Source organism: Nannospalax galili, unplaced genomic scaffold (genome assembly GCF_000622305.1).
Source record: "Nannospalax galili isolate Female #2095 unplaced genomic scaffold, S.galili_v1.0 scaffold619, whole genome shotgun sequence".
NCBI classification, from domain to species: domain Eukaryota; kingdom Metazoa; phylum Chordata; class Mammalia; order Rodentia; family Spalacidae; genus Nannospalax; species Nannospalax galili.
In genome coordinates, this window is record NW_008344186.1 from 1480808 (window position 1) to 1494047 (window position 13240).

At 41.6% G+C, this 13240-nt stretch overlaps 1 protein-coding gene across 1 annotated transcript in view; it reads right to left on the reverse strand.

The window, feature by feature from the left end:
- Positions 1–13240, reverse strand: part of Mcm3ap (minichromosome maintenance complex component 3 associated protein) — a 62467-nt gene that overhangs the window by 18993 nt on the left and 30234 nt on the right. The window contains exons 17-21 of the mRNA XM_008840466.3: positions 10478–10630; positions 7524–7721; positions 5520–5588; positions 5307–5441; positions 1180–1333 (exon numbers count right to left, since the gene is read on the reverse strand). Coding sequence (XP_008838688.1) covers positions 1180–1333; positions 5307–5441; positions 5520–5588; positions 7524–7721; positions 10478–10630 — 709 coding nt within the window. The remainder of the gene's footprint in view (positions 1–1179; positions 1334–5306; positions 5442–5519; positions 5589–7523; positions 7722–10477; positions 10631–13240) is intronic.

The following is a 13240-nucleotide window of genomic DNA, read 5'->3' on the forward strand; positions in this document are numbered from 1 at the left end:
TCACTATGTAGACCAGGCTGGCCTCGAACTCACAGAGATCTGCCTGCCTCTGCCTCCCGAGTGCTGGGATTAAAGGCATGTACCACCACACCCGGCTAAATTAATAATTTTTAAAAAATAGTTAAACATTTAAAAAATTTTAAAAAAAACACTAGAATTTTGCAATAAAAAACTAAGGTCAACTTGAGGATAAAACAAAAAGAATTAAAATGAAATAATCTATTTTGAACCTACTCTTTAGCTGGGATCACAAATAATGAAAACTGCAAATAAACATTAATGTTTTGGTAAAAACTGCTGTGTCAGGAAGCTATTTTAGTATTTTAATAAAGATGTTATGAGATAAAACAATCATTACATTTTTGTGAAACACGATCTCTCATCTTCTCTGAGTTAATTACTAGTGGCCCATGTAGGAGAGAGTGCAGGGCTTCTAGAATATGTACAAAAACATCATATATATAGCTGGGGACATTATCTCAGGGGTAGAGAGTTTGCCCAGCTTGTACAAGGCCCTGTGTACTTGCCGACACCACCAAAAAATGAAAGGAATGAGAAAAAATTAGATGGATTTATGCGTTCTCCAAAATGGGTCTAAGTGTTTAAGTCTGCAGTAAGTTCTTCAAGAGATCTGCATCAGCCAAGGTTCAATGCTGGTGCTGGATTTTAACTGTCCTCCTAGAGCCCATGTGTTGAAGACTTGATCTCCAACTTCACACTCTTGGGAGGTGGTAGATCACTGAGGAGTAGGATCTAATGGAGGTTTTAAGTCATTGGGGCATATGTTTGAAGGAGATTGTGGAATGACAGCCCCCTCTTCTTTCTGCCTTCTGGCTGTGGAGTAAACAGTTTTGATCTGCTCCCCACCATGATGTGCTGCCTCAGAAAAGCAACAAAGTCACTTGGTCACAGATTGAAGCCTTTTCTCTTAAAATATTGATCGTATCAGATATTTGTTAACAGTAACAGAAAGCTAACACATTGATTTCCTAGAATCCAGCCTGAAACCTTACACCAAATAGAAATCTGTAGGGTATCATGAAGATACAAAGGACAATGACATTTGGTTCTGATCCTCCCCAAATCCTTCAAAACCACTTTGGAGAATAAATAGTAAGTATGTCTGAATGAGAGAAAATGAAATCATAAAAGTAAATACATGAAGTGATTGTCACTCACCTTTATACACACATTGACGGAAACTGTTCGATCCCCTTTGCTACTCAGTGAGTTAAAAACCGTGAGAGTCTGAATCTCACCAGTATTGCTGTGTGTGTCACCCACCAGGCTATCGTCTCCTCTAAACTTGACCTTTAGCCAATTTGCTAGAATTCTGTAGATAAAAGAAAGTAACACTTGAAAAAAATCTGAAAATTGAACTATAGAAATCTTCAAGAAAAGAAAATAAGTATCACATAGATTCATCTGTTGCAAAAAGAAGCTTCTTTGCTGAGTGGTGAGAGGTACTCTTGTCAGGGTAGTCCAAAAGTCTCAGGTGGGTTGAGCAGGAGGGGGGCCTAGGCCCAAGGTGAGGATGGAGATAGCATGGGGGGGGGGGGTCTAACTAGCTAGGCAGAGTATGTGTGGGCCCTGGGGCAGGAGAATGTGTAGCTGGTTGAGGTGCAGGGGGATCAGGATGAAGTAGATGGGGTCTGGCTTAGGAGGCTAGTTTGGAGGCCTTCAGTAGGACAAACAGAAGGAAGTCTACACCCAAGGTAGGAATCTATTTTTTATTTTATGTGTATGAGTGTTCCGTCTGCATGTATGTAACTGCATCATGTGTGCAATGCCCACAGATCAGAAGAGGGCATCAAAACCCCTGGAACTGGAGCTATGGACAATTAGCCACCATGTAGGGGCTGGGAACTGAAGCCTGGTCCTCTGCAAGAGCAGCCAGTGCTCTTAACCATGGAGCCAGCTCACCAGCCCCTTAAAAATAGCTATCTTTTGGAGGCTGGAGAGATGGCTGAGTGGTTAAGAGCACTTGCTGCTGTTGCAGAGGACCTGAGTTTGGTTCCCAGGACTCATGGTGGCTGACAGATGCTCACAACTCCAGTTCTAGGGGATCCGATGCCCTCTTCTGACCTCCACGGGCATCCCACAACACAGGTGCACTTACACACATGCAAGCAATACAATCATACACATAAAATAAAAATAACGAAATAAAAATAGCTATTTTTTAATTTGCTAAGTTCCTTCAGAAATGTATGTCACTTAGAAACTCTTGTCTTGTTTATTTAGTGTGTATGTATGTATATATGGCATGTATGCCAACAAACATGTGGCAGTCAGAAAACAACTTACAGGAATCTGTTCTCTCCTCACACTATGTGGGTTCTAGGGATCAAGCATCATTATCCATTAAGCCATCTCACTTACCCCGCATGAGAAATTTGATTCTGTAAAATGGGTATTTTTAATTCTAGGGATGGTTTCTACTGCTCAGGTTACTTTCCTTTTGGTTCACAGTCTTAAATTACATTAGAGTGGGGCAGGTGAGATGGCTCAGCAGTTGGGAGCACTGACTGCTCTTGCAGAGGACCCGGGTTCAATTCCTAGTACCCACATGGTGACTACGAACCATCCTTAACTCCAGTTCCAGGGGAATCTGAAGCACTCTTCTGACCACTGTGGCACTCCACGACACAGGTGCACTCACATACATGCAGGCAATATACTCATACACATAAAATAAAAATAATAAATAAAATATTTTTTTAAAATTACATTAAAGCAAGCTACTTCCATGACTGCAACAGATGGATAGTATTTAGAGTTCCACAACTGGTCAAACAAGGGAATAAGTGTCTGTGAGATACTTGGCCCAAAGCGACACATCTACAACAGAACATCTACACCTAAGATAACTAAGAAATGTAAAACACTAGGGGCTGGAGAGATGATTCAGTGGTTAAGACTACTGACTGCTCTTGCAGAGGACTGAGGTTCAATTCCCAGCACCCACATGGTTGCTGACAATCACCTGTAACTCCAGTTCCAGAGGATTCGATGCCTTCTTCTGACCTCCGTGGGCATTACACAACACAGGTGCACTTATACATATGCAGGCAACACACTCATATACATAAAATAAAAATAAATATTAAAAAAAGAAATGTGGGGTTGGGGATTTAGCTCAGTGGTAGAGTACTTGCCTAGCACGTGCAAGGTCCTGGGTTCGGTCCTCAGCAAAAAAACAAGAAATGTATATTACTTTTAAAATGTCATATTTCTCTTCATTGTTCAACTGTCCTGTGAGACGAATCTCATGATTTCCTTATTCCCTTTCCTTAGCCTGTGTCCCAATAGTAACTGCTTAAAAGAAATGTGTTCAGGGGCTGGAGAGATGGTTCAGCAGTTAAGAGCACTGACTGCTCTTACAGAGAACCCGGGGTTCGATTCCCAGCACCCACATGGCTACTACGCAACGTCCTTAACTCCCAGTTCCAGGGGAATCCAAAACCCTCTTCTGACCTCTGTGGCACTGCACGACATGGGTGCGCTCACACTCATAAATAAAATAAAATACACTCATATATATACTCATAAATAAAATAAAAATAATAAATAAAACATTTAAAAAAAAAGGAAAGAAATGTATTCAGAGAACTCTCCTACGTTGCTCGTAGGAGTGAAAAAATGGTATAGCTACTGGGAAAATCTGGCAGTTCCTCAGATTTATATACAGAGTTATATAACACAATTCCATTCCTAGGCATATAAAAAAATTATATAAACATATGCCTATGAAGACACTTACATGTGACTGTATCAACCCTATTTTATAAGTTAGAAACTGGAAACCCAAATGGCTATCAACTGATAAGATAAATATGGTATATTTTTACATGCTTTAACATGGGCCTATAAAACATTCCAGCGACAAAAGACTATATATTGTATGTCCCCATTTATATAACATGTCTACATTAGGCAAATATATATAAGCAGCAGAACTGTAGTTCCCAGGAGCTGGGAGTAAAGAAAAATGGAGACTGCTAATGAACATGGACTTTCTATCTTAGGGGGGAAAAATGTTCTGGAATTAGATACTGGTAATAGTTGTAAAACCTCATGAATAAAAAGCACTGTGGGTAAAATTTACGGTATATAAGTAACATTTTAATAAAGCTATTAGATGCTGGGCATAGTGGCACATGCTTTCAATCCCAGCACTCAGAAAGCAAAGTTAGGTAGGTATCTGTGAGTTTGAGGCCAGTCTGGTCTACAGAGAGAATTAAAACATAGTTGTGGGGTTTTGCGTGTGTGCACATGTATGTGCACATTCATAAACGTGGAGGACACAGGTCAACCTTGGCTGTCATTCTACAAGGGCCTTTTACTTTGGTTTTTTATTTTATTTTATTTTTTGGAGAGAGGGTCTCACTATGTAGCCCTGGCTAGAACTCACTATATTGACCAGGCTGGCCTCCAACTCAAGAGATCCACCTGCCTCTGGCTCCTAAGTACTGGAATTAAAGGCATGTGCCACCATGCCTAGCCACCTTGTCTTTTGAGACAGGACCTCTCACTGGCCTGGAACTTAGGATTACAAGAGTATGCCACAGTTTTTAAATTATTATTTTATTTTATGTGTATGAGTGTACTGCCTCCACGTGTGTTAAGTGCACCCATGTCCTGCAATGTCCACGGAGGTCAGAAGGGGGCACTGGATCCCCTGGAGCTGGAGTTACAGATGATTGCCAGCCGCCATGTGGGTGCTGGGAATCGAACCCAGGTCCTCTGCAAGAGCAGTCAGTACTCACAACCACTGAGTCATCTCTCCAACCATGTATTGTATTGTTTTTCAATTTCTTTTTCTTTTTTTTTTTGGTCTTTTTTGAGACAGTGTCTCCCTGTAGCCCCCACTGGCCTGGAACTCACTATGTAGAACAACCAGGCTGGCCTTGAACTCAGGGCTCTACCTGCCTCTGCCTCCCAAGTGCTGGGATTAAAGGTATGTGCCACCACACCTGGCTGTTTTTCAATTTCTTAAAATGCTTTTTCCCACTTTTTCCTAAGTGGAAAATGGAAGTATAACAGACAAAGTATAAACTACCTAATCCCCAAATCTTACATGAAGTAAATGCTAATCAGGACACCACAGTATGCACTTCACTCTTAAGTGCTTCGGACTGAGACTACATACTGCAAATAATGATGTAAATCTAAGTATCATGAGCAATACAGACAACTAGACAAACACCTCCATGAAGGCTCACAGCTCTATCTGTCTGTGGCTCTTCACAGAAGTCCTATCAACTTAAGTAGTCAACACTCCCCAGTCAGAAAACCTGCCTGACCTGCCAGGACTCCCTCGAGTCTGCTCTTCTTCATCAGGCAAGACCAGCACCAATTTCCAAAATATTCGGTCGTTCTTCACAGGAAGGTGCTCGGCCACAAAGGATGGAAGGTCCAGAGGTGCCCATGCAGCATTGCTGGAAGGGACAGACCACCATCGTAAGCCAATGTGTAGGTCCTAAGCAGGAGCAGCACACACAGTGGGACTAACAAACCTCAGTAGCAGCTGGTGGAAGTGCTGAACCTTCATCTGGTGAGATGTCTTGTTTCTGAGCCTCCTTAACCTACAACAAAAAGAAAGGCAACAGGACTACAGAAGGCTACCTTTCATCCACAGAAGGGATTTAATACTATTTACTGATGTTTATGAATGAAAAGTAATTGGTCGGTGTTTCCTGAAGGGAAATATTTAGACACTGATAAACTAATAGGAGACACAACCCCTTCATCAACTATCTGCTAACTATTCACTATGTGCTGGCTATGTGAAATAAACATGCTCTAATGGGAGAGAAGAGCCTCCATGCTAGCTATTGTGGCTTACATATCAATACCATGGACAACCATGGCACCATAAGGAAGAGCCATGACTGGACTGTTGTCTCATTCCAGTGGTCACAGAAAGTAAAATATGAGCAAAGGCTTGAAAGAAACAAGGCAGCTAGCATAACAACTTCTGGAGGGCAACAGAAGGTGGGGCCGGCCATGATGTGCCACCATTATGGCCTGGCATGTTTGGGAAGAGCAGTAGTGAGTGGCCAAGAGGTAGTGGTTAACCCATGGTACAGAGACTTGGGGAGCAGCCTAGAGGACATTAATAAGAGGTGATATGCCAGTCGTGGTGGTCCACGCCTTTAGTCTCAGCTCTCGGGAGGCAGAGGTAGGTGGATCTCTGTGAGTTTGAGGCCAGCCTGGTCTACATAGTGAGCTCCAGGCCAGCTGAGGCCACAGGGGGACCCTGTCTCAAAAAAATCAAAGAGGTGATACAAACCAACAGGATATCAGAGAATCCCTCTACTATGGGTGGAGGAAGCTGGCTTCTAGTCATAATCTAGAAAAAGGCTATGGCAGAGGTGGAGAGACCTAGTCTATGCCCTAGGTACATTCTAAGGATGGAACTACAGGGAGTCCTGGGAGATGGGATCAAGCCCAGGATTATGACCTGTAAGGATGGAGCCTGTCAGCAAGGGAAAGGGCAGGTTGGAAAAATTCAGAGGCATTAGGAAGAGAACAGTTTTAGAACACAGGGAAAAAGAACCTGGCTACTAATACGTCAGAAGAGCTGTTACTATGATGGATAAAGGGAAGTCACCTGGAACAGGGCAGGTAAAAACAGAGGGCAAGGCTGATAAAAGGTATCAGAAAAGATAGGCTGAGAAAGAGAGCCAGGGTTAGGGAGGGAAGGTCACAAGAAACTATGACTTCCAGAGGGCAGACCATATGTCACAAGAACCATAGGCTAGAGAAAGGGCCCCAATTCCTGACCTCATGGCATAGGCTAGACTATCACCTCCATTTACAGCACAGAGATAACCATATCATCTGATGGGCCAAATGAAACCTGCAGAGACAATGCTCAGAGAGAACATCCTGTGACAATCAGAGAAACAAGAAACATGACCTCATTTGTATGCCTATGGCACTTCTATGTTTCCTCCCTAGGACCTGCTCACTGGGAGACAACGTGGCTCTGAAAGCCCCTCTGAAGAGATGACATTAACACTGGACCTGAAGAGAAACAACTGGCATGATTGGATGATTTGGGCCCCAGGAACTGGATGTGCTATAGGAAACTGGAAGGAGGAGTAGGGAGGGTCTGGCTGAGGGAGATACAGGAGAGGACATTGCTGCTACAGGAGACAGAAGGTGGAATGAAGAAATCCCAAAAGAAAGAGTGCCTAGAAGCAAGAGAGTTGGGGTAGATCTAGGGTTCCACCAATAAGGACAGACACAAAGTGTACTTAAACTATAAAGGGAATCGTTAATTCTAAATCAAAGTCTACCACCAGAACCTGAGTCTTTCAAGGTAAAAGTCATGTGAAACTAGTGCCCCCTTTCCTAGTGGAGGAACAAGTTACATATTCACAACCTTCAAAATACAGTTCTAAGCCATCCTCACTTTCTAGCTCTACCCATCCTCATCAACAAATATATCAGTCTACCTCACAGTAAAACTAAATGGGGCAGGGAGCCCTGAGGAGGTACAGCTGAGCACTGACCTCGTACAGGAGATGCCTACTTTCCCTGCATGGCCCAGGTCCAGGAGGCCCTTGGCCAAGTTTTCCTCAGCAATGGGGCACTTTGCACTGGGCACCAATGCACGGAGTCGATCATTCATGTCCACACAGCATGGTGCTGCAGGGAAGGACCGCATCTGGCGCCGGAGTTTCTTCCGTGCTGCAACAGCTTCCCTCCACCTAGAGGATATTCCAGTTTATCATTACTGAGTATGTTTAATACTCACCCCAGGGGAAAAATGCAAATACAGTTCAGTACCATAACATGAAAATGTGGTTTTATAATATTTTTAAGTCTTTTCTAAGAAAGTTCTTAAGATGAAAATCTAATCACAAAGTATAGGCATGACGTAAAGCAAGAGTGGTAAGTGCTAAAACTGCCAAATTAAGGAAAGTAAGACTTATAAAACCACTGGATAGGCTGACTATAGACTCCAGTGGACACATTTACACCTTCAGTGTCCTTCAGACATTTGGGTACAAACATCTGAATGAACAGAACTTAGCATGTATGGTAGAGTGCATGGGGTTCAGTGGGGGAATGAGAGAGGCATGGATGGGGGAGGGGGCTGGATTTGATTAGGAAATGTGTACAATTGAAAAAGCTAAAAATAAAAAGAGAGAGTAAAAAAACACTGAATGGTCAGGCATGGTGATGCATGCCTTTAATCCTAGCACTCAGGAGGGAGAGGCTGGTGGATCTCTGTGAATTCAAGGCCAGAATGGTCTACATAATGAGTTTTAGGCCAGCTGGGACTACAGGGGGGACTCTGTCTCAAAAAGACCAAAAAAAAAAAAAAAAAAAAAAACACTGAATGATCTTCTAAAAGCCAATTTGGCAATATGGGCACAAATTCAATATATATAGCATCCTTGACACAGCAAACACACGAATGTATCATCCAACAGCATGCATATGTGCAAACACGTGAAATGTTGATACGAGGGAGGTCTCTGAGGCATTGTCACTGCTAGAGAGAGAACCATGTGAAAGTCAGTAGGGGATCAGTCATTTAAGACACACACACTTGCAATGACATGATGCACCACCATTGGCAGTAACAGAGACTTGACACACATGATGTTTTTGCCTTGCCTTTCATCATGCAGAATAAAGACAGAACACTGATGACAGCTACAAAAAAAAAAAAAAAAAAAAAAAAGAAAAGAAAAAAGAAAAGGAAAAGGAAAGGAAAGAAGTTTCTAGGATGCTGTAATTTCTGAAGAATACAACATAAATAACACATAAAGGACCAGTTTGAGTAACAAACACCCAGATATTTCTATCTTGCTGAGAAGTCAGGACTATCAGAACAAGCTCTTTTGGTAACTACTATGCTGAGACTATTCATTATTTTCCTTCTTTTCTTTAGGGTTATCAGTATAAATTTGAAACATTTTACTCTATTTGAGTATATACTATTTGTACATATTTCTCCATAAACAGTTGATTTTCCACTACAGAGGGACCTCCACTTAATGGTATGACTTACAAATCTTGACTTTATGAAAGTGCAAAAATTATACAAGTTCAGTAAAAATGAACTTCAAATTCTGAGTCAAATATTTACTGATAATAAATTATTAAAAAACTTATTTAAAAACTCTTTGGTATACATGTAATTCTACCATTTATTTAAAATGAAAGCAAACTTGTATCCTAAAGATATAGATATGCTTGTTTGTCTAACACAGATAATCCAAAGTTATGCAAATTTGATACATGCTAAGGATTGACAGAAAAATTATCTTTTTTCTGTAATTAAATAATTATGTTTCTGTAAGAGCAGGTCACTTTGTACAGTAAAGGCACTGCAAATCATAACACACAATAGTCTTGAATCTGAGCTGAGAGGTTATACGTTCACTGGCTTGACAGGACAGCAGCGCAAACCCCACATATATTATATTCAGAACCAAGCTGCAATGAAGTGCCACAAGGCAAAATGAAGCCAAAATCACCCCAGATTCATTACACATTTGATTGAATTGAATTTTGATCACTGAATATTCAGAAACTTTTCCCTGTTGCCAGCTTCTTTTTTTGTAACCCTCAGTCAGTCACATAATTCCATATTTAAGTTTTACCTAGATTAGTAATATGCTATATAATACTTCAATATCACAGAAGAATTTTGTACAATTAGCTGTAATTCGGTTAGCCAAGAACACAAACAACCAATATTACACAGTGTATTGGGTTGCTAAGCTATAGTATTGGATAGGATAAATGTATTAAATAATTTTCAACCTATGAAAAGTTTGAGTTATTCCATCATAAGGAACATCAGTACCATGATTTGTTTAATGTATTCAGACACTTCCCTGTGTCTAGTAGAGCCAATAAACAGCAAAGCATTCTACAAATATTTGTTCAACTACAAGATAGCCAGCATTCTACAAATATTTGTTCAACTACAAGAGAGCCACCCCCACCCAAACAAATACTTTCAGAACATAAGGTATATGTACATGACCAAAGGTTTCTGAAAGTCTACTTCAACTGGAGTCCATTTCAGACATTCATTGCTTTAAAATATTCTGTGATTCTTTCATGACTGGTTAATGGAATTAATAGCTCATACATACTGAATCCGGTAAAAGACCTCCCATGTGAGCACATTTTTTTCGAGCCAGGCCTGGTGGCACACACCTTTAATCCCAGCACTTGGGAGGCTGAGGCAGGCAGATCTCTATGAGTACCAGGCCAGCTGGGGCTACAGGGAGACCCTGTCTTAAAAAAGACCAAAAAAAAAGAAAGAAAAAAGAACATAGGACTGCCAGGTGTGGTGGTACACCTTTTATCTCTATGCTTGGGAGGAAGAGGCAGGTAGATTTCTGTGAGTTTGAGGCCAGCCTGGTCTACACAGCAAGTTCCAGGCAAGCCATTACACAGTAAGATGGTCTCAAAAAATGAAAAAGAATACAGAACTCACCGCTGTAGATACTTGCAGAAGCACTGAAGTTCTTGGATTGTCTCTTTTGCAATCTGGAAAATTTCATCAGCAAGAAACAAATCTACCAGATGAGCACAGATGTCCTCACAACAACGAGTCATACGGACCCTCTGGTCTGTCTCCACTGCACTCCTAGGATAAAGAGCAATCAGCATGGGAGTTACTACACCAAGGGCTACCAACACTTAGGACCTGCTTTAAAAATTCAAGAATCTTAGCTGGGGATGTGGTAGAGCATCTTGATAGCATATGCAAGGCCCTGGTTTTGATTACCAGTACCTACCTCACAAAAAATGTCAGTCTGTCCTTTATATGAAAATGCAATTACATTTCCACTATACAAGAAACTTTAAGACACTTATTTTTACTTAAAAATTATACACATCTGGGGCTGGAGAGATGGCTCAGCAGTTAACAGCACTGGTTGGTCTTGCAGAAGACCCGGGTTCGAATCCCAGCATCCACATGACAGCTAACAGCTGTCTGTAACTCCAGTCCCAGGGGATCCGACAGCCTCTTCTGACCTCCGAGGGCACTGCATGGGTGCACTGACCTACATGCAGGCAATACACACATACACATAAAATCTAAAAAAAAAAAAAAAAAGTATAGACATCAGAGCCCAGCATGGTGGTGTACACTTTTAATCCCAGCACTCAGGAGGCAGAGGCCAGAGGATCTATATGAGATGGAAGCCATCATGGTCTATATAGCAAATTCCAGGTCGGCTGGGACTACAGAGACCACCTGCAAAGAGAGAGAGGAAAGATAGGTAGGCAAGGCTTAATATGAAAACCCAGAAGGGGAAAACATATTAGTTCAAAAGCTACTGAAAAATACAGATATTTACGTACACACACACACATGTATGTATACAGCTGAAGGCTACATAACAAAAACCACAGTGCTAGGCACGGGAACCTCCCTCCAAGCTGTTGGTCAGGATAGTCTAAGAGACACCCCGAATAAAACAGGCTATTGCTACAGCTGACTGTTTCCTAGAACTTGAAGGTAAGAAAGACCCTATTGCTGAAGACAGGAGATACTTCACACACAGGACTTTGAGCAATTGAGCTGGACCTAACCTGGAAACCTTCCACCTGAAGACTAGCTTCCAGAGTATCAGACTATACTATGCAAAGTGCCAAGGGAGAAAACTGATTAGTGACCCCATCCAGCTGTAATGTCTATGGCAAATACTCTCTACTGGTGCAGTAGTGGCAATTTTATTTTGATGGTAATCAACAGCTGCTGTCTAATTGGATTTAAGGCCCACTCAACGAGAAGAAACTCATGTGTGGTACTGTAAACATACAGCCAAATATTCATGGGTGGAGAGGTCATAGATCCTAGAGAAAAGCCTGCTTTTGTCACATCCCTAGACCAATGAAAGTGTAACACTCACCACTCATCAAAAAAGTTTCTTTTTCCAACAGATGAAGACTATTATAAAGTTCCACAATTGGTCAAATGCAGAGCAAAGAGTGAGTTGCCCAGCCCTAAGTGACACATCTATAATGCAACCTCTACACCTAAGACTTAGGGAACATAGTGGAATAGGGTAAAAAGAGTATTAATGCATCTCTCAACTCTCACCAGCAAAGCTTCTTCATGCAACAGATGGTGATTAACCCAGAAAGCCACAACTGGCCAAAGTACAGAGAATAAGAGACTGCAGAGTGTTTATCTCTGAATAGAATACCTGTTATCAAACCCCTGCCACTGAAGGCTCAGGGACCATTGTGGAAGAGGAGGGCAGATTTAAGAGTCAGAGATGATAGCTGACCAAAAGGAAACAGTTTTTCAGACAGGTGGGAAGTTACCCTATGAACTTACAGCAATGGTAGCAGCATGCACAAGATCCATGCAAGCTCAAGTCACAAATAATCCCAGCACAGAAGTGGGGAAATGTGTAAGAAGCCCTAACTTTAGCTGAGGAACTATTGGCAATCAATAACGGCTAGGAGGAGGATAGTCAGTTTTCTTTAAGGGTGTGATGCTATAGGTTCCAACCAGGCTCCAGTGGATGGATGCACACTGAAGAACATCTGGGAACACAAACTTGACTCAACAGGCCTTAATATATATGACAGAGTACATGAAATCTGGTGGGGGGAGTGCTGTAAGAGGAGTGAAGATAGTGGAGGAGGATCTAAATATGATCAAAATATACTGTATAAAGTTTGCAAAAATTCAATTAAAGGGGGGATATAGACACTTGGAAAGATAAGGAAAAAAATAAATAAAGTCATAGCAGCAGATAAAGTCCAAAGGGACCAACTTAACAATACAGAAATAAACCTTTGGAATTGGACAGATGGCTCAGCAATTAAGAGCACTGGTTGCTCTTGCAGAGAACCAAGGTTCAATGCCTAGTACCCACATGGCGGGTTCCAGGGGAATCAGACGCCCTCTTCTGACCTCTGTGGGCATTATATACATGCAGGCAGTAGTACACTCATACACATAAAATAAAAATAATTAAAAAAAAAAAATTTTTTTTCCCAGCTTTTTGAGACAGAGTCTCCCTGTAACCCCAGCTGGCCTGGAACTCACTATGTAGATCAGACTGGCCTCACAAAGATCCACCTGCCTCTGCCTCCCAAGTGCTGGGATTAAAGGTGAGTGCCACCACGCCCAGCTAAAAAATATATTTTTTAAATTTTATTTATTATTTTTATTTTATGTGTATGCGTGTATTGCCTGCATGTAGGTAAGTGCACCCATGTTGTGCAATGCCCT